At 35.9% G+C, this 22,354-nt stretch overlaps 1 protein-coding gene across 5 annotated transcripts in view; it reads left to right on the forward strand.

Annotated features, from left to right (window-relative positions):
• LEPR (leptin receptor) overlaps positions 1–22,354 on the forward strand; it is a 160,481-nt gene that overhangs the window by 132,683 nt on the left and 5,444 nt on the right. For 4 of the 5 annotated variants that reach the window (XM_069593900.1, XM_069593911.1, XM_069593885.1 and 1 more), the window contains 8 exons: positions 1,809–1,957; positions 3,045–3,204; positions 3,322–3,404; positions 7,155–7,371; positions 9,081–9,263; positions 10,667–10,762; positions 12,568–12,670; positions 13,520–13,595. In XM_069593900.1, the coding sequence (XP_069450001.1) occupies positions 1,809–1,957; positions 3,045–3,204; positions 3,322–3,404; positions 7,155–7,371; positions 9,081–9,263; positions 10,667–10,762; positions 12,568–12,670; positions 13,520–13,595 (1,067 nt within the window). Of the gene's footprint in view, positions 1–1,808; positions 1,958–3,044; positions 3,205–3,321; positions 3,405–7,154; positions 7,372–9,080; positions 9,264–10,666; positions 10,763–12,567; positions 12,671–13,519; positions 13,596–18,507; positions 19,051–22,354 lie in introns of those variants that run through there. The other variant, XM_069593904.1, reaches the window with a different exon arrangement.

Below are 22,354 nucleotides of genomic sequence, written 5' to 3' on the forward strand. Positions count from 1 at the left end.
ATGTATGGATATGAGAGTTGGACTGTGAAGAAGGCTGAACACCGAGGAATTGATGCTTTTGAACTATGGTGTTGGAGAAAACGCTTGAGAATCCCTTGGACTGCAAGGAGATCCAACCAGTCCATTCTCAAGGAGATCAGCCCTGGGATTTCTTTGGAAGGAATGATGCTAAAGCTGAAACTCCAGTACTTTGGCCACCTCATGTGAAGAGCTGACTCATTGGAAAAGACTCTGATGCTGGGAGGGATTGGGGGCAGGAGGAGAAGGGAACGACAGAGGATGAGATGGCTGGATGGCCTCACTGACTCGATGGACGTGAGTCTGAGTGAACTCCAGGAGTTGGTGATGAACAGGGAGGCCTGGCGTGCTGCAATTCATGGGGTCGCAAAGAGTCAGACGTGACTGAGCGACTGAACTGAACTGAACTGAACTGATATTGCCTACTATATACTAGAAGACACCGTGAAAATTCAACTTTGTGAATGACAGCTCCTCATTTTACTAGCTTTGTTAACTTGGGCTAGTTGCTTAAATTCTCCGAGACTATTTAATCACCTATCAAATGTAGAAAACTCCTCTACTTCCCTAAGGTCAGTATTCTGAGGATCACATGAACTGTTGTACTTGAAATCATTCCTTGTACAAACTAGGTGTTCATGGAGTATATAGATGTGATGTCCACATGATTCAGTCAAGTGAAATCATAGATTTAATGCCTTAGGCTCTTTTGGAAGCTCATACTTCTTTTCTTGAGGAGGAATTATTAATATCCTTTCAAAAGGTGAAAAATATGTCATCATACTTGTTGGTGAAGAATATCTTCTTAAGAATATCCTTCTTATGAGGAACTGAATAAGCATGAGATACTGAGTAATAATAAAAAAAGCTTAGGAGTTTTGGTCATCCACAATCTGAAGAAGTATTGTTGATGAAGTCTGGAGCTTCAAATGTTCACACTATTGTGGTTATGCTTTGAGATATTAGTCCCCAAATACATTGAGTTTGAGTAATGTCTTTTACTATTTTTTAAAAAAGCTCTTGCCGTCTGGTTCTCTTTGCCTTTGTTTCTACCTTTAAAAAACTTATTTTCCTCAGACTGTAGAGAACCAAGGCTTTACTCTGCAAGACTACCTCTGACCTTAACCTAGAAATACCTTTTAACAAACAGTAGAGAAGTTTGAAACCACATGTGTGGAAATGGATGCACTGTATAGATTTTTGCATTTAATTAAAGTTCTATATAGAAGAGTTTGCTATTAAATTTCTTATGTGTTCAGTATGGTATCTTTTGCATGCAGAGACAATAGCTCCATTTCTAATCAGGTCTTACTATTAATTTGCAGAGTGACATGGACAATGAATTGACCTTTTTTCAATCAATAGCTCTATTTGCAAAATAGACATAATCTTTTTTTTATGTATCACATAAAGTTGTAGGGAATAAAATGAGACAATGAATGAGAAAATTCTGAGAAAGTGAGAAAGAGATGTTGCTTTATAAATGCAAGGTATGGAAGATTATTGTTGCTAAGTTGTATCTGACTCTTTATAACCATATGGACTATAACCTGAGAGGCTCCTCTGTCCATGGCATTTCCCAGGCAAGATACTGAAGTGGGTTGCCATTTCCTTCTCCAGAGTATCTTTCTGACCCAGGGACTGAACTTGCATCTCCTGCTTGGCAGGTGGATTCTCTACCACTCAACCTCCTGGGAAATGCAATGGAAGATTATAAAATTGTAATAACATTTAAACACATTGTTACTGTTTAAATTACTGTTACATAATACTTTAATTTTTTTTTCTAGTGAAACCACTGCCTCCATCCAGTGTGAAAGCAGAAATTACTGTAAAAATTGGATTATTGAAAATATCTTGGGAAAAGCCAGTCTTTCCAGAGAATAATCTTCAGTTCCAGATTCGCTATGGTTTAAGTGGAAAACAAGTACAATGGAAGGTATTTTTTTTCCTGGAAATTTCTTCAGCTTGCCTCTCTAAATATTATTTCTTATAACTGTTTAAGAATTGCATAAGATTTATTTTACTGGCATAAAATACATCCTCCTGTATTCTGTAGTTCTTTTTGTTAAATTTTTGTTGTTCAGTCGCTCAGTCATGTCCAGCTCTTTGCGATCCCACTGACTGCAGCACAACAGGTTTCCCTGTCTTCTGCTATCTCCTGGAGTTTGCCTAAGTTCTATCCATTGAGCTGCTAACCCTTTCAAGGAATGAAATGTCCTGTGATTGATCATTTCCCAAGGTGTGTTTTATAGAACATTGATCCCATAAAATGTTTCTTGAACGAAGATCACATTACATAAAGTTTAATTTATTTAACCTTGCATCACTATATGTCCCTAGTGTAGCATCATGATACTTTGCATGTTAAAGGTTTGGAGAAGTCCTGAATTTAAGAAACATTTGTGACTTTATTTCATCCTGTTTCTCAAACTCATTTTACCAAGGAATCTTTTTTCCTCTAACACACATATTCAATGGGACACATTTTGGAAGCTGCTTTTATCAAACAACCAGAATGACACCCACAGTGGCCAGTGAATATATGATACCTTTTTGTTTTGGCTTTCTGAAAGCAGCCTGCAAAACCTAGAAATAGCAGGAGCTCCCATTATGTCTAAATTACAGTGATTTCAGCTGAATGTGACAGTTTACCTACTTATTGAAGAGACTGAATATCAGACAGGCCCTATAGAGTATGCCCTATCTAACCACTAGGTTAAAATTATTAAAAGTCTGTGGACAGAGGTTAGCACTAGGGTAAGAGGGTGATTGGGAAGTGAGGTTGCAAGAGAACTCTTGTCCTAGTCTTGTCATGAGATGAAAATCACAGGATGGCTAAGGCAATCCTTAACTTGAAGGAACTCACATTGTGAGCCTAGTAAATTTCTAAAGTCAGAAAACACAAAGTCAGTTCTCTCTTAGTTTTGGAATAGTGTTAGAGTTTAAAATAAAATGCACCTCAGGGTCTTTTAGCTACATATGTGTTAGTAATGATCAATCTAATGATTTGACTTATTTTACAGATGTTTGAGGTGTATGATGCAAAATTAAAATCTGCCAGTCTCCCAGTGCCAGACCTCTGTGCAGTCTATACTGTCCAGGTGCGCTGTAAGAGGCTAGATGGACTGGGATATTGGAGTAATTGGAGTACTCCAGCCCACACAGTTGTCGTGGATGTGAAAGGTCTGTAGAGATTTTGTGAATGTGTCTTAAAAATGCCTAAGTACGTGCTTCAAATATGACTGAAAGATAATCCTTCTAAGATCATATGTACAAGTTGGGCTCCTTGTCATTTTGCAGTTCCTATCAGAGGACCTGAATTTTGGAGAATAATTAGTGAAGACACCACTAAAAAAGAGAGAAATGTCACTTTGCTTTGGAAGGTATTCCTGATTTTTATGTTATTTAAAAATTTACTTCTATATCCTGAAAGATTTACTTCATTGTAAAAAGATTTATTCAATAATACCATCTTTTGTAAACTCTGCAATCCCAAATTTATTTCCGTTTGAAGATGTTGATTACAGAGAGCTGAGATGTAGAGTGGAGGAAGCACTGGTCTGGAGTTTGGAGACTTTAATTCTGTTTTTGGCTTGACATGGTGTAGTTAATCAGTATTATTTTGACAGTCGCTTAGACCTTTCACCCTCAGTTTCCTCATCTCTATCAACATAAGATTGGGCTGGATAATATCTAGTGTTCTTTCAAGTCCAAAAATTCCATTAGTGTTTAATCCTAACCAGAGTAAACATGGCCTTCCCTACATACCTCAAGGACGTTGAGATTGTTCTTTCTGTATGATGGCAAATATACAACAGATATTTCTAAAAACAATGAGTATAGAACTTAGCAATTTTGAAAGCATTCTTTCTCCCAAATGAATTGATTTCTGTCCCAAGCGAATGTATTTTTTTTTGTTAGAATTTTCAGGGGATACAAACATTCAGTCCTTACAAACATCATTTGTCATTAGGGAAATCCATACTAGAACAACAATGAGATATACTACATACTTTTTAGGATGGTTAAAATCCAAAAAACTCATAATAAATTGCTGACTAGAATGTGAAGCAATGGGAACTTTTATTCTTTGCTGGTGGTAATGCAAAGTTGTACAACCACTTTGGAATATAGTTTGATAGATTCTTATAAAAAAAACTTTGGTACTTTCATATAATGGAATAATGCGTGTGTGTGCTAAGTCTCTACAGTCCTGTCTGACTCTTTGTAATGCTATGGACTGTAGCCCACCAGGCTCCTCTGTTCATGGGATTCTCTGGAAAAGAATGAGTTGAGTGGGTTGCCATGCCCTCCTCCAGGGGATCTTCCTGACCCAGGGATCAAACCTGCATTTTTTACCATTGGCAGGCGGGTTCTTTACCGCTAGTGCTGCCTGGCAATAATCAGTGATAAAAAGAATATAAAGCCCCAAAAGATATGGATGAGTCTTAAATGAATGTTGCTAAGTGCTAGAAGCCTGTGTAAAGGGCTACATCATGATTCCACTTGGATGACATTCAAGAAAAGATAGATGTAACTACAGAGACAGCAAAAAGATCAATGGTTTCCAGGTGTTTGGTTGATGGGGAAAGGTTTGAATGGGTGAAGAACAGGGGATTTTTTATGATGGTGAAACTATTTGGTATAATATGGTCCTAATGAGTACATGCTGGTGCTGCTGCTAAGTCGCTTCAGTCATGTCCGACTCTGTGTGACCCCATAGACGGCAGCCTTGTGTATTTCTCAAAATTCATAAAACCTTGTAGCATAAACAGAAAACGTTAATGTATGCAAATTAAAGATAAATCATTAGGAGGTTGGAGAATCCTAGAATGGAGTTCAGGCTGCAACGAATCTAACAGTACTACAAGTATATGAAACAACCTTACTGAAGGAGTTGGGCAAAGGTCCAGGCCTAGGCAACCTTTTTAATGAGTAGATTCTGAAGAATAAAGTCAAAAGGAACTGTGCATAATCACTGTATTCTAGTTGGTAAAGTCATTTTTCTCACAAGGTATGGGTTAACAGTTTTGGTATCATTAGATATATAAATTGGAATTGAACAATTAAGTATTGGATGATGGGTGGTAAGAAGGACTCAAGTTTGTTACTGTTTAATTGATTATAGATAAGCAAAGAATGATCCATGTGGTAATGGATTAGGGTATGAATTCATGTTTAGCTTAATATGGGTACAGATAGATTCACCTAGAAATTTTCAGTGGGAAGAACCTCCAACCAAGAATACTCAGCAAGACTCTTGTTCAGATTTGGTGGAGAAATCAAAAGCTTTCCAGGCAAGCAAAAGTTAAGAGAATTCAGCACTATCAAGTCAGCTTTATAACGAATGATAAAAGAGTTTCTCTAGGTAGGAATCACGAGTGAAGGAAAAGACCTACACAAAATAAACCCTAAACAATTAAGAAAATGGTAATAGGTCATATATATCAATAATTACCTTAATGTAAATGGATTAAATGCACCAACCAAAAGACAAACTGGCTGGGCGGATGAAAACATATGCATGCATACACTTCCACTTACCATATCACTCTACTTAACCCCCTAAATTGTATGTAATTATTTTATATTGTTAGGTTAATTATGTTTCCATTATAGCCTGTAATTATAGTTCTCTTTTATCTTTTGTCTGGCTATTGATTGAGAGGTTTTCATAGATATGTGTGTATATAGATATAGTACACACACATATGCATGTCTTTAATCTGTCAACTGAGAAAGCCATATTTTGGTAGTAAGCAACACTCTCAGATTTGTTTCTAATATTCTTCTCCAATAAAGAAACTAAGGCTCTGTGAAAAAATGCTTGGTAATAGATCTGGGGCAGGAAATATACAAGATGAGCCTAGAGTAACTTGCAGGACTAGAAAGTAAGGAAGTTTATCATCAATTTTATTTGAGGGTTACAGAAGTAAACATTTGTATATGAAAACTGACAGATTGTTTAAAAACAAAATGCAACATTTGTATGATTTTTCATTTATTTCTTGCTGTGCTGTGCTTAGTCACTCAGTGGTGTCCAACTCTTTGTGACCCCATGGACTGTAGCCTGGTAGGCTCCTCTGTCCATGGGGATTCTCCAGGCAAGGAGTGGGTTGCCATGCCTTCCTCCAGGGGACTTTCCCAACTCAGGGATTGAACCCAGGTCTCCCATATTGCAGGCGGATACTTTACCGTCTGAACCACCAGGGAAGCCCTTATTTCTTGCAGTGGCTGCTAATATCTTCTCACCACCTACCCAGGTTCTTCCACGACCTGCAGGGATATAGTTATGTGTGTTTGTATTTATGTTTCTCAATTTCTGACTTAGAAGAAGAATCTCAATGACAAAAAAATGAGAAGCACTGCTCTAGTCTGTTATATAGTGTCAAGCATTCTAAAGGTTGACAGGGTATTAGTAGCACTTAAATCTTACCTGAAACAGGTGAAGGTGATGGGGAAAGTGGGATGTATTGTTAATGCTCTGTAGGATGGAAGGATAGAATTGTACTAAGAATGTATTTTACACTGGTATCTCGGTGACCTGGTATGATTTTTTTTAACTACAGGACAGACGTTTTGGGGTGCCTTGTACACTGTCCTGATGCTCTCTGTGACTTGTAGTGTCAGCATGTCATGGGAAGGAAAAAAATGACCAGTCTTACTAAGATTGATAGAAGTGGTGATTAATTTCTTTTCAGCTCTTTCTCATTGCTGCTTTACAGAAACAGAGGGTTATTCCTTTTTTTTTTTTTTTTTTTTTTTGCTTTTTAGATGAAGAAACTGTCAACTCCCTATTAGTCTTTCTTTTCTCTAAAATTAGAGTGAAACTTCCTGGGAGAAAAGTATCCTATTTATATCCAAACTTCATTATCTTCAAGTGATTTATTCTCTGAGTCTTGAAGAAAAAACAAAAGCCATAAGGAGAAAACAAGTTTCCCATGTTCCAAAGTCACCCAGACAGCTTCAGGGAGACTGTCAGAGCAGCCCACAATTCAGCCTTGAATCATCAGGGCTTGCTCTGGTCTGGCCCCTGCCTACCAATGGGAAATGTTTAATCAGAGTTCCAGGAGCTCGGCTGGTATAAAAAGCACTGTAGCCCTTCAGCTAATCAACTTTTGTGTTTACTGTAGCCCCTGATGAAAAATGACTCATTGTGCAGTGTAAGAAGATATGTGGTAAAACATCATACTTCCCACAATGGAACGTGGCTGGAAGATGTGGGAAATCACACTAAACTCACTTTCCTTTGGACAGAGCAAGCACATTCTGTTATGGTTCTGGCCATCAATTCAATTGGTGCTTCTTCTGCAAATTTTAATTTAACATTATCACGGTCTATCAGCAAAGGTAAGAAAAGGTATAGGATATTAAACCTGTGCTCCTTTTAATATTTAATCTTTCAAACCCCTCCCATTCTAAATGATCTTCCAAGAAGCCTACGATTCTCTGAATCAGTCTCTTTTTTACCTTTTATCTCTGTTTTGTCTAAAAAATAGTGTAAGAGTATATCCTGATTATGTGATGTGGTCTTGGGTTTTCACATGGTAGGACATTGTTGAAATAGTACTATAATAAATGTGAATGTTCTGATAAATCTAAAACTTAAAAATTCTGGGCCAGTGCAGGTTGTAGGTGAATGAATCTCTCTCTCTCTTTATATATGTATATACATATGCATATAATGTGTCCATATATATACACACATATATATTACTAGGTAAAATACACATGTGTGTGTCATATATACTACATATATATATGTGATAGTATAACATTAGATAGGTACAAGTAATTGCTTAGATTTGAAAATAACTTGTATTTCATTTAATATGTGATGAACCCTCTTATTAATTTTGATATATTTGATTAATCAAGGAATTAAAAACAACTTTATATAGGATCTTGTATCTTGTATAGTATATTCAAAGTACAATTTTTAATGAAAAATTCAAATTTCACTTCCCTCTACTAATCATGTACCTTCCTGAAATATTTGCTTATTGCTTTACTTACTTAGATGTGTCCTATCCTATTTTTTAGTTCTCAGAATACTTTCTACCTTTTCTATGGTATTTTATATCCTGCCTTGTATTGTGATTACTTGTGTACATATAGTGTAAACTTTGTGTAAGTTTCACAGCATTTGCACTGTATTTTACACTAAAAATATTCTCAATCAATATGTTCTATTAATAGAAATATTTGTTTCATGCTTCACTATGCTAGGTGGTAGAAATTCCAATGTGGGTAAAATTATAATGATCTCAGAGTTCAATAGATGAGACAGACTTTAATCAAATAATCATGTAAGTTAATGCCTATTTACAAACTGAGATGCATGTTCCTAGGAAAGGAATATAATTTTATAAAAGAAAAAAAAATAAGAGCCTAAACTAGTATTGAGGGTCAGAGAAGTTTTCTTGAGGATGCGGTATAGAAATTGAACTTCCATGAAAGGTGGGAAGAAGAGCTCCCTTGAGAGAGGAACAGTCTGACCAAAAATCCTGCGGTCCAGGAGAGGACGTGAAGGAGGACATCAGGGGCGTGTGTGTGTGTGTGTGCGCGCGCGCACGGAGAAAAGCCGACAGATGTGCTGAGACATGGCGCTTAGGGCACTGTAGGCATGATGAGAATTTTGCTCTCACCTCTGGAAGTCTGGAGGCTTTGAAGTGGGACTTTGTGCAGAAGGTGTTAAAATGATCAGTTTTGTGCTTTGAAAGCATGATTCCATCAGTGGGAGAGAAGAGTTGGGGGGAATTAGGATGATTAATAGGCTTGTACATTACTACAGAAGAGAACATCTTTTGACCATGTCCAAAAATCTCTTTTTTTGGATTTTAGGTAGAATCATATTTATCAATAGCATATATTTCCACATCTGTCTGCCTATATGACTTCTGTGATACAAAAATAATTGCCATGTTTTGTATTTATTTGTGTAAATACCTGCTTTCTCTTCCTTCTTCCTTTTTCACTAAGTTTTCTATTCCTAAAGACAATTTGGAGATGTTCATTAATTTTGAAGTTAAAAATAAATTTCCTTCTTTTCCCCTCAGTAAATATCGTGCAGTCCCTCAGCGCTTACCCTTTAAACAGCACTTGTGTAATTCTTTCCTGGATGCTGTCACCGAGTGATTACAATCTGATGTATTTTATTCTTGAGTGGAAAATTCTTAATGAAGACAGTGAAATTAAATGGCTTAGAATCCCTTCCTCTGTTAAGAAGTATTATGTCCATGGTAAGCTTACTGCATTTTGGTAAGATTTTCCTATGGGTTAATATGACCCTACAGATTATTAATTCAAATAACACAGTTAATAAAAACTTCAAAAATATAGATAATATGTCTTATTACCTTTAATTCTGTCACCTTGTCACCAGCATTTAATTCTATTTCATTTTTCACTTAAATATCTATAGTTGTAATCATATTGTATCATTTATAACTTTTCTTCTGGTTGGTTCCTTTGATATATCACAAACATGTTTCTATTTTATCCCCAATCCTGTAACCATTGTTAATGATTATATAGCATTTTACTACAAAGTATCCTTAACCATTTATTTATTTGAGGACATTTATGTTGCTTCCAGTTTAACCTTTTTTAAAAAAAATGAGTTTTAACAGCTTTTGATATCTGCTGCCAAATTGTTTTCCCAAATTGTATACCAACTTATGACGTTACTAGCAATGAGAGGGAGGGCCAGGCTGAAGGTCTGATGAATAATTTCCCAAAAGTAGACCAGTTACCCTGTAAGGTGAATAAAGTACAAAATGTAAGTGCACAGTACAGAGTCTCCAAGTCCGAGTAAGCTTTAAGCAGGGAAGCTAAGGATTGCCATAGTACTATTTACAGTGTCATCCCAAAGGCTCATACTTTTCATTCCAAAGACCCTAGAATTGAGCGTCAGAGTAAAGAGAAACAAATGACTGATGGAGAACTAAATTCAGTTCATTATTGCTATTATTGTCCAGGTGGTTACTCTGTGCTTCAGAGGGATTTATCTCTTGTGGAGTAATATTTGTGTGTCATTAGCATTTGTGAAAATGATAAATCACCAATAGATCTGTTTTGAGCTTTGCTATGGAGATGGTTATCTTCCATAGATCTAGACACCTGGATATGTACAAAGATTCCTGGTCCCCATTCCCAAGTTCTTTACATAGGATCTCCTAAGACTTTAATCTCCCAACTCCCTTGAATAGGGAAGCTGAGTAAACTGAATTCCTATGGAAAGGGAATATTGCTGGTTTTGATCTGGTGGGAAAAGAGGTAGAGCAGATTGTCCAGGAAAGGGAAATGGAACAGCTCATACAGCCTGAACTTGAACAAACTGACTGTCGCTGGAACATGCCTTTGAAAAATTGAAATTTTCTATCTCTGGGTAGGATTTTTAAAACATTATTTGGAAAATTATTGGTGTTACTAGGAGAGTTTAGAGTGCTCAGATTGTCTTTGAAACTCCCCAGTTATATTTCAGCCCATAGATAGCAGTCATCAGTTTTCAATCCAGTTTCAATCCATAAATCATCAATTTTATATGCATGAAAATATGAGTCACTTAAAATTTTTATATAGATTTCACTCATTAATATTAATTCAGTAGGGATGACTTTTTAAAATATTTTTTTCTCCTCAGATCATTTTATTCCCATTGAGAAGTATCAGTTCAGTCTTTACCCAATATTTACGGAAGGAGTAGGGAAACCGAAGATAATTAATAGTTTTACTCAAGGTAAAAATTTTTACTTTTAGTTTCCTTCTACACAGATATGTGGTTTCTTCGTTAGTTAGCAACAATGCTGCCATCTGATTATTCTGTTTCTGATGGAATCATGGAAGAGCCCAGAGTCTTCTGTAGAGGTGTCATGGGTGACTGTGTTAAGGGTATATGGTTCCAAGGTGTCATTAAGAATAATCAGGCATGATATTGTGTTCCTGTATTGGTAAGTAACACTTTCAGTCTCATATTGGGTAGAAAGTTGATTGTTGTTTGGTCGCTAAGTTGTCTCTAGCTCTTTGCAACCCCATGGACTGCATCACGCCAGGCTTCCCTGTCCTTCACTATCTCCCAAAGTTTGCTCAAACTCATGTCCACTGAGTCAGTGATGCCATCCAATCATCTCATCCTGTTACCCACTTCTCCTCTTGCTGTCAATCTTTCCCAGCGTCAGAGCCTTTTCTAATGAGTCTGCTCTTCACATCATAAAGTTGATGGAAACAAAAATGGAAATACCCACCTATGCCACAAAACATATCATCATAAAGGTTAATTGAAAAAATATTAATTTGCTGCACAATTAATATAAACACACCTACCCCAAACAATAAGCTTTGACATACTTATGGAGTCTTTAAATTTTCAACATCTTCTAAAGGAAAATTTTTCTGAAAATAAAACTGGAGAGACAGGTATAGAAAAAAATTCACTGGGTGTCATATTTCTGATTCATTTTACTGTACGTGGAGTGGGAAGATTTTGATTTTACTATTATTTTTCAAGTTGTTTTAAAATCGAAGCGACCCAATAATGAAGTTTCAAGAGAGAAATATTTTACTTGGTTTTAGAAGTAAAATAATTATATATAACTTCATTCATGTACTGTTCAACAAATATATATTGAACAGTGTTCTAAGCATTGGGGATTGAATATTGAACATGAGTCTGTGTCCTAAATGGAGCTTAAACTCCATACTCAATGACAGACAATAAACAAATAATATAGTGTCATATAGAAATAAGTATATGCAATTAAAATAAAAGTAAAATGAAGGGATAGAGTTAAAATGTGGTACTTTAGTGTGTGTGTGAGTTGCTCAGTCATATCCTACTCTTCGTGACTCCATGGACTGTAGCCTACCAGGCTCCTCTGTCCATGGAATTTTCCAGGCAAGAATATTGGAGTGGGTTGCTGTTTCCTTCTCCAAGGGATCTTCCCAATTCAGGAACTGAATCCATGTCTACCCACACTGCAGGCATATTCTTTACTGTCTGAGCAGTAATGATGGCCAAAAATGATGGTCTTTTTCTCTAAGAAGGTGATAAGTCCTGCAAGGACAAAGGGGAAGAACATTTGAACAAGGGGACAGCAAGTGCAAAGACCCTGAAGAGTGAGCATGCTTGGTGGTCCAAGAAGCAACAAAGAAGTCAATGTGTCTGAAGTGAACAAGATAGAAGTTGATGGGTCTTGTAGAATGCCTTCTCCAGAAGCAGATGACTGGCGCAGAGAGCCATCATAACAACTTTAATTGACACTTTGATTCATATAATTGAAAAGTGATCAGATGGAGAGAGCTGGCAAATAAATATTTTTGAGAAAATGTTTTGCTACATTACGAGAAGCATAATTTACTGCATTACGAGAAGCATAGTTCCAAACAAAATAGTAATTATTTTATGATCAAAGCTTTCTAATTTTGGTATCTTTAAAGGTCATTCAGATTGATGATGAAATCAGAAAAAAGGTCTGTTATGATTTTTGATACAGAAAGATATTACTTCCTCAAGACTCTGAGTTGTGTGAATTTTTTCTTTTTCAGATGATGAAAAACACCAGCATGATGCAGATCTATATGTAATAGTGCCAATAATAATCTCCTCCTCAATCTTATTGCTTGGAACGTTGTCAGTATCGCATCAAAGGTATTGTATGTGGTGGTAAAAATCTCAAGCATATTTAAACCATTTTAAACCCAAATCAGAAACACTAAAACATATTAAATATTTTATATGTATTCAGTATACAATAAGATGGCATAAGAAGAAAAAGGATTCCTTATTTCAGGAATCCACACTGCATTTTGCTAGCACACATAAGCCTCAGGGAAGAAATTAGATTTTTAACAAATGTATATACATTCATGAAATAACAAGCTTATAACAGAAAAGCCTAGGCAGTGTATTCTTAGAGGTGACAGGAATGGCTTTCAGAATTGTAAATCTAGGTTGAGGACTTTCAGTTGCGAAAATTTATCTGGAACAGTCAATTCACTTATGGTTAGTAGGCATTCTGCTTTTTAAATTTTAGCACTGTGTGGCTCCATTCTGTCTCATTTGAGCTGCTTGAATGGTTCTTTATGTGCCCAATCACTCTGTGCTGAGAGGTCCAGACCATTGAGGTTATTTCACATGTGGCAAATCTCTACAGAAATTTTTGTCTTCTAGCAGTGAAGAGGGAAAAGTGATTTTAGAATCTGAATTTATCTTCCAATCAAGTGAGCTGATGGGGCCTGTGCAAAGTATTTAGCACAGGGCTAGGCATACAGTTTTCAAAAAATGTTAGCTATTTTTTATTAATATTATAGTGATCATTAACTTTGGTCCAGACATAAGGTTGGTAGAAATCTTCCTGTGATAGCATATGAAAGTAAATCTGATCCTGCTGTGGCATAACCAGTCTGGTAGACTTAGTCTCTAGTTGTTCGCTTATTAACTGTTAACATTTTCAGTGTGAATGTTCTCTAATTCTAATGCCTTGTTTATCCTTTGTAGAATGAAAAAGTTGTTTTGGGAAGATGTTCCAAACCCCAAGAACTGTTCCTGGGCACAAGGACTTAATTTTCAGAAGGTCCTTTTTTCAATTTTTTTTAACACCAAGTATATAATATTTCATTTTAGATGCTGTATATCTTTTAGAACTTCAAACATTTTTAAGGTTCAAAACTTTTTTTTTTAAGGATAAGGTTTAAATTTTATTTTATTCAATTCATCTTAATATGAATCTGTCTAATTTGTTATTTATTTTCATGGATAGGAAGATTCAGGGATTTGAAACCAGGACAAAACAAAATTCAATAGAAAGTTTATCATCTGAATTAACAATATACATACCTTTCTTCTGTGTCATAGTATATCATAAAACAGATATTAGAATGTTAGGGTCAAATCTGATGGAGAACAAGTATTTGTATATACTTTTGGGTATAAATTGATTGTCCTTTGGAAAAGGCTGGAATCAATATTTTTAACCCTTGTAATTATCTTCATAATTACTTAAATCAATTAAAAACTACATAATCCTTTCCTGAAAGACCACAATCTGAAAATGCAATTATCATAGTAAAGCTTACATTTATGAAGATAGTTCCTTTCAAGCTACTTAGGAAACAGTTAGTCAACTCTAATAATGTGCACTTATGTCTATAATAGATTTTCTCAGAAAACTCTAGAATTTAACAAATATATCATTAATTTCCCAAGTTTTCCTTGAAGCAGGGTTGGCTTTCTACCTATAAAGCTGGGAAAATAGAATTCAGTTTTTATGGCAAAATATCTAAATGGTGTTTTGAACAATAATCATATGGGGGTTATTCAGTCTCAATAATTGTGTCATTGTAGTCACTGTTACACGTCTTCAGTGGTTTCTTTTTAGCTACAAGATCAGGTATAGTCCTTTTAAGCTGGTTCTCAATGACTTCTCTCTACAATCTGTTATCAACTTATATATTCCATTTTTCCTGTCCATGGGCCTTAGTCATGCTGACACTATTTCTCTCATCTCTACAGACCCCTCTATGTCAGTGAAGAGTTTGCTCTAAGCTCTTCTTTCCCCAAACCTTCTGTGAACAAATGTAGTTCAGAAGAAATTCTGCCCCCTCTAAGTTTCCAGAGCATTTCATTATTTATTGTGAAGTGTGTTCTGAGTTCTAGGGCTGTATTTTAAGACCACATGTATTATTGAGCTCCTCTTGCTAAATGCAAAATACTAAAGTCAAGATTCACAAAAGAATGAACAAAATGCTGATATCTTATCATATGTCCATTTACTTACGTGCAGATCATTGAGATACATATTCTTACATTCATTAAGATTTTTATTTCAATTCTTGGTATCTTAGTTTCCTCTCCTGTAAAATGAGGTTTAATAGAACTTACCTCATTGAATTGTTTCAGGGAGTAAAGAAGATGATACTTCCAAATAGTAGTGTCTCAATAAATTATCATTATATTGCATATTTACATGTTTTACATTGTTATTCTTTCAGTTACCCCACGGAATAAGTATTAGCATCTCCATTTATAGAAGGAAAAAACCTAAAGCTTATACTGGTTAGGTAACTTGTTTTAGAGTCTGACTTAGTTTACTAATTTGTCTAATTTTTAAGCCTATTCTATTAGTAATTGCTCTCTCTGGCTTTCCTTTTTTTTGACCATGACCCTTGATGAGAAATATGCTTTACCTTGCAACCTAGTAAATGTATAGATATAAATAATATGCATTTGCAGTGCCCCCTATCTTCAAAATTTTATTTTATTTAAAAAATACTGGTTACAACCCTCTAACTTCATTCACATACTAATGAATATGATTTGCAATAACAAAATCACCGCTCTGCAGTTTACCAATGAACAAGTGAGTGAACAAAATAAGTAATATTGTGGGCAAAACAATGCAAGCAACTAAATTGTCATCTTTCAGCAGAAGAGATGGTGTTTTAGCTTCAGACACGGTAGCACTGTAGTTTCACATACTTACATGCATACATTATCTTTACAGAAACTTCACTTTGCCTGGATCTAACCAGCCCCACACCCATACACTTCTCAGCTATGCCCTTACTATAAGCCACAGAATCTCCTTTCATTAAAACAGACCTGATGATTTTTTCAATTAGTAAAATATTTGTTCCTCTTCTTTCTCTTCCATTATGAATTCTTACAGTGACATTTATTGTAGTAATAATAGTGACATTTCAGCCGTGTATATTTATTTGTCATTCATTCATTCCTTTGTTCAACAGGCACATAATGAGAATGAGTATTTACATGTAAGTCTAGGATGTTGCTAGGCTCTGGGAAAACAGTTTTTAAGATATCGTTCTTACCATCTAGGCAGTGACAGGGGAGGTCATAGAGGAATGACTGGTTAAAAGCAGTATAGAATGAGCTTGTCTTCTTTGCTCTCTCTAAAATTGTTTATTCATTTATGATTCAATCATTAATTCATTCCATGCATTTATTCAAGGGATATTTATTGAATACTTATTCTAATGCCAGTCACTCATCTAGGCCTTGGGGTTAAAATGGTGGGAAAATAAAAACTCTTGGGGTGTACAGTCTATGGGAAAGATAAGATTAATCAGTTTATAACTGAAATGACTATATGTGTTATATATAATATATATTGTGATAACATTACGAACACTAATAATGATAAACATGTTTTGAAATAAAGGGACCCAGTGTGCTGAGTGTATTATGTGGGATGGGGGTGGTGAGTGAGTGAAGGTAAGAAAGTGACAGCTGAGCTAAGATCTGCAAGATGAACAGTGATCAAGTAGGATTTGTGGGGGAGGGTGAGAGCCCAGGCAAGACCACCTGTGAAAACAAAGCCCTGTGGTAGGAAGGACCTTAGCACATTCACAAACTGAAAATAGGGAGGTTAAAAGACAAAGAGTAAAAAGGAGACTATTTTCTCCTCAATATTTATTGAGGTTTTTTTCTTTGAATATGAGAGGAATTTTGTAAAAAAAAAAAAATTGAAGTGCTTATCTAACTAAAAATGTAAACACTTCGCTGTGTCAGTATATATAAATTCTAGAAATAACAATCCTACTGTCTCAGAGAAGCTGAAACACTCAGTCTTCAAAATGGTAAGCTCTGAAATCTCTATGAACCACCAGGAATAATGGCTTCTAAGTGTTTACCAGGGCAGGGAAATGGTCCGGCCCACCTCAGCAAAATGTAGCTTGACCGTGCATCAAGTTTTTCCATTTTCCAGAAAATGCTGGACACAAAAGAAGGTAGACTGAGTCAGTGACTCTAGCCTACACGCTACCTCGCTGTGTCATGTAGCTCCCCGAAGAGGAGCGTCATGCCGGAGCAGATCGCCTGGCAGACGTGTGCAACAGACAGGAATATCCCGCATGTCCCCAGGTTCTGGTAAACTGAGAAAGTGTGAAGAGTCTCTCAGTAGGGTGGGTGAATGACATTGTTTGTAAGACTGGTTTCTTTTTTTTTTTTTACTTTTGTAAATATTAGACTTTAAAATCTTATAAGATATTCTTTAAGCATAACTAGCCCTCAAGGTACTCAGTTTATTACTTGGCTTAACAGGTACTCAGGAATAAATCAATTTTTGGAATGTATCAGGAATATTTGAAGAGTAAAGAAGAATGAAATTTCAAAGGTTTTACTGATGATAAAAATCTAATCTTCTAAAATTCAATAACTTCTTAAAATCTCACCTTCTACTTTAATCTCCTAACTAAAAGTACTTTTGGGGGGACAAATAATACAGTATAATTCACATTATATTTCTAAAGAGGACAAGATAATTTACTATCTGCTCCAAACTTTCATATTCATATTATTTTATTTAATTTCATCATAGACCTAATAGCTTTATATTTTCTGATTACAAAACTGAGGCACAGAGTGGTTCAGCAGCTTGTCTTGATCAGACAGCCTGTAGGTGTGAAAACCTTGGTTAAGCTCAGGTTCATTGTACTCACGTTGATACCCTTCCCATCAAGTCCATATTAACAATGGATTGCTTAATATACTTAATGCCACTAAATTGTGCACTTAAAAATAGTTGAAATAATAAATTTTATGTATATCTTAACACAAAAAAGTTGGCAAAGAATCCAAAGAGACATTTCTGCAGAGAAGATGTACAAATAGCCAATAAGGAAAAATGAATATATGTTCAATGTGATTAGGAAAAGATTAGGGAAATGTAAACCAGAAGCACAAGATAGCGCTTTATGCTAGCTATGATGGTATAATAAAAACAACAGGTAATAAGTGTTGGTGAGAATGTGGAGAAATTGGAACTTTCCTGTACTGCCAGCATGAACGTTAAAATGGTGCAGCCATTTGCTCTTAATTTTTCTGGCAGGTCACCTTTATATTTCTAAAATTAAGATACTTATGCCATTATGAAATGTAAATATTTAGCGATTTCTGGCTGTAATGAGGACTTACTTATACACATACTTCTTTGCCCTGTCTTCCCTCATGCTATTTCCATATCATATTGTTAGTCACTTTTTTTTCAGTTCCTTCAGTAATCAGTCTATAATCTCAAGATAGTCTTCTAGAACTCCATTTGTTATTCCATGAAATAGAGACTGTTTCTTAGAACACCACCTTTATTAAAATGAAGACATTAGTACTCTTGCCTTTCTCTCCATGTCTCTCTCCACTTCCCAATCTTTGTCAGCTGTAACTTTACATTTTCACTTAAGTCAGGGTCGATAGCATGTTCTGTGCTATAATTTGTCTGGAGTTAATTTAAAAATATAAAAACCCAATAAACTGTATTTTCATTGTTATGAGTTTATAAATATTGTTCCTTGCAGAACCAAGTAATATAATGTGATTATATTACCACACTTTGTGGTTCCAATGACACAAAATAGTTAAAAAATATATTTTAGAAACACTCCATCCTGTTGATCTAAATTTTGTCAAATTTTAGTTGGCCTCATTTTAAATTTCTATGTTTTGTTTTGTGTTTGTTTTGCTTTTTGCAGAGCTTCTAATTGCTTCTTAATTTTTTTTAACCTTCTGGATGCTGTCATTGTATGTGCATCTTCACTGGAGACCTGTTCCCCAGGCACTCTGTCCAGGAAATCCTCTGTCCTCCTACTGTGATCTGGATTAGGCCTTTTCTGGCGTGCTGCGATTCGTGGGGTCGCAAAGAGTCGGACACGACTGAGCGACTGAACTGAACTGAACTGAACATTACTACAAGCCATCCCTCTGAATTTTCCCTTAACTGGTTTCTAGTTGGGGGATGCAATGTAGGAGACCCTGGTTTGATTCTGGTGTCAGGAAGATCCCCTGGAGAAGGGAAAGCTGGTTTCTAGTGGAAAACTGTTCTCTAGACACTTTTTCTTCCTCTTTTTTGATTAACTACCTCCTTACATAACCTGCCAGGAAATATTGTGTAAGTTGAAGTCTCTCCAAGCCTGAAATTCTTTTTATTGTGCCTTCCTTTATTAATATTTTGGTTGAATAGCAAGTTCTAGGTTGACAAGCCTTTCCAATAAAACTTTGAGACAATTTCTGCCTTATCCTCCAGCATCTGGTATCACTTCTGAGAAGTCCAGTGCCACTCTGACTTTTAATATATTATCCCTGTTATTGATGTTCTAAAATTTTAGTGATAGGTCTAAACCTATTTAGGAATATTCTTTTTCATTTAACTTTGTTCTTGTTTGAAGAAACTTTTGATTCCAATCTCCTGTCAATTCTAAGAAATTATTTTTTTTTTATAACTTCCTCTCCTCTTATTTCTTTGGATCTCATTCTAGAATATATATTAGGTGGATGTTGGACCCTCTACATAGATCTATACTTCTTATCTCTTCTCTAATATATCTGTTTCTTTGTCTTTTTTTTTTTATGTTTGAGACCTTGCCATACCCTGTTCCTTCAGTGCCTCTATTGAACATTTGCTCTTTATAGTTGTAAATTTCCAACTATTCATTTCCAGTGTATCCTGTTCTGACTTTATGCATGCAATATTTTCTTACTAAAAATAAAAATTCAGAGAATCATTCTTTGTTTTAAAAATTCTCTTTTCTTCTATTCCTTGAACTCTCTGTTTCTGCTAGGATCATATTCTCCTCCTGTTTATCTTGGCTTTTAAAAAAATCTCACACTTTCCACACATATGTGGTAATCCTTTGTTTTTCTTTCATATTTAAGAAAGGGACTGCTGCCCTGAATGGGTTAGAAAGGGCTCTGCTAGATGAGGAAAGACATGCTTATAGATACCAATACTCCTCAGCTGCTGGATTCCTCCTCAGATAATTTTCAATTACTTTTAAGAACAAATCTTCAATTTGAGTGTGGGGAGTATGAAGCCTTTTCCATGTGTAGTAGAGGGAGTAGAAGAGCCCCACTCCATGTAAAGAATTTCCTGTTTTCAGGCAAAGGTCTCATTTCTTCCTGTGTTTTTACCTGCCTTTTCTTCACCCCTCCCCCCATCTCCACTATATCAGTTCAGTCTGTTCAGTCACTCGGTCGTGTCCAACTCTTTGCGACCTCATGGACTGCAGCACTCCAGGTTTCCCTGTCTGTCACCAACTCCTGGAGCTTGCTCAAACTCATGTCCATCGAGTCAGTGATGCCATCAGCCATCTCATCCTCTGTCACCCCCTTCTCCTCCTGCCTTCAATCCTTCCCAACATCAGTGTCTTTTCCAATGAATCAGTTCTTTGCATCAGGTGGCCAAAGTATTGGAATTTCAGCTTCAACATCAGTCCTTCCAATGAATATTCAGGACTCATTTCCTTTAGGATTGACTGGTTGGATCTCCTTGCAGTCCAAGGGACTTTCAAGAGTCTTCTCCAACACCACAAATCAAAAGCATCAATTCTTTAGTGCTCAGCTTTCTTTATGGTCTAACTCTCACATCCGTACATGATTACTGGAAAAACCATACCTTTGACTAGAAGGACCTTTGTTGGCAAAGTGACGTCTTTGCTTTTTAATATGCTGTCTAGGTTGGGCATAGCTTTTCTTCCAAGAAGCAAGTGTCTTTTAATTTCATGGCTGCAGTCACCATCTGCAGTGATTTTGGAGCCCAAGAAAATGAAGTCTGATACTGTTTCCATTGTCTCCCCATCTATTTGCCATGAAGTGATGGGACCGGATGCCATGATCTTCGTTCTTTTGAATGTTGTGCTTTAAGCCAACTTTTTCACTCTCCTCTTTCACTTTCATCAAGAGGCTTGTTAGTTCCTCTTTGCTTTCTGCCATAAGGGTGGTGTCATCTGCATATCTGAGGTTATTGATATATGATCTCCACTATATGCAACAGGGCAAACTGTCTTTCTCTTCAGCTAGGGCTTCCCTGGTGGCTCAGCTGGTAAAGAATCCACTTGCAATGTGGGAGACCTGGGTTCAATCCCTGGGTTGGGAAGATCCCCTGGAGAAGGGAAAGGCTAGCCACTACAGTATTTCTGCCTGGAGAATTCCATGGACTGTATAGTCCATGAGATTGCAAAGAGTCAGACATGACTGAGCAGCTTTCACTTTCACTTTTCACTTTCCCCCCCATCTCCACTATATGCAGCAGGGCAAACTGTCTTTCTCTTCAGCTAAAGCCCACCCTGGAGGTATTCCAGTCTGCATCTCATCTCCTTTGGTCTACTACGCTCCTCCACTTGTTTTCCATCTATTAGGAATTTGAAATCTCATTCCTTCTTAACCTTCTCAGATTGTCTCATTTGATTTATTCATGCACTTTCATTCTAACAGACCCTCTACAGAGATAAGAAAGAAACATGCATGCTCAAACTGCCATCTTGAACCACAATACTTTCCTACACCATTTCTCACAATACTTTAAAAACCAGAATCTTTAACAGCATTGCAATCAATTATACTTCAATAAAATAAACGAAACAAATCAAAATCTTTTTTAAAGTTCTGAAATAGGTTAAAAATAAAAATAAAAAACAAAGGTTGAAATTCTTGTAGGAAAACATATTGCAGTAAGTCAATAGCCTTGTTTTGCTTCTAACTCAAAACTTTTTTTAACTTCTTTCTTTAAGATTTTGTCTAATCTGTTAGTTTCTTCCTCTAAATCCAAACCGTCTACACTTGAGGTGTCTGTGTATGAGCTAACCCTGCTCCTTTGTTGTCTACATTTATGACTATTTCCACGAAGTGTACTCCCACTTAACCACCTAAATACTTTGGAGTGTTTAAATTAAAATCAAATGGATTTTTTTTTCTTTTGAGTCAAAGACTATCCTAGATTACACCACCTGTTCTAGTTCTCAAAAGAAAAAGCTTAGTAACTGATAAACTCCTAATACCGTTCTCAAGGATCTGAAGCAGCTTGTCCCTGAAACTACTAGAACAGCCTTGCAGAAGTGTCAAAGAGCTAATGTAGTCCCCTAAAACATGATTTCCATTTTCTCTGTTTTCTTGTCCTTCTTAATATCTATATATTTGCCCTTGGGTCATAATGAACCAGAAGAGATGATAAATTAATCAGCTCAAATCTATCACAGCAAATAAAAAAAGCAAAAGAAGGAACATGTTCTCCTCCCTAATTGTGTTTAAAATATCTTTTCATCTTCCACTGTATTATAGACATTGCTGGATTAGAGAAACATTCAGAGTCCTCACTCTACTTTGGTTAGCTGTGCAACTTTAAGCCTTGATCACTTCATCTATAAAAAAGGGAGAAATGTGGACCAGATGATTTCTTAGAACTTTTTTCTAGATTAAAAAAACCATGATAATTTTATTCTTCTTTACTATTTCAAGTCTTCTCTATTTTAATTGAAAAAATTATTTTCAGAGATCTATTACTTTACTGTTTCTTGTTCCAAATTCTCAATATTTTCTCTTTTTCTT

This window comes from Ovis canadensis, chromosome 1 (genome assembly GCF_042477335.2).
Source record: "Ovis canadensis isolate MfBH-ARS-UI-01 breed Bighorn chromosome 1, ARS-UI_OviCan_v2, whole genome shotgun sequence".
NCBI classification, from domain to species: Eukaryota; Metazoa; Chordata; class Mammalia; order Artiodactyla; family Bovidae; genus Ovis; species Ovis canadensis.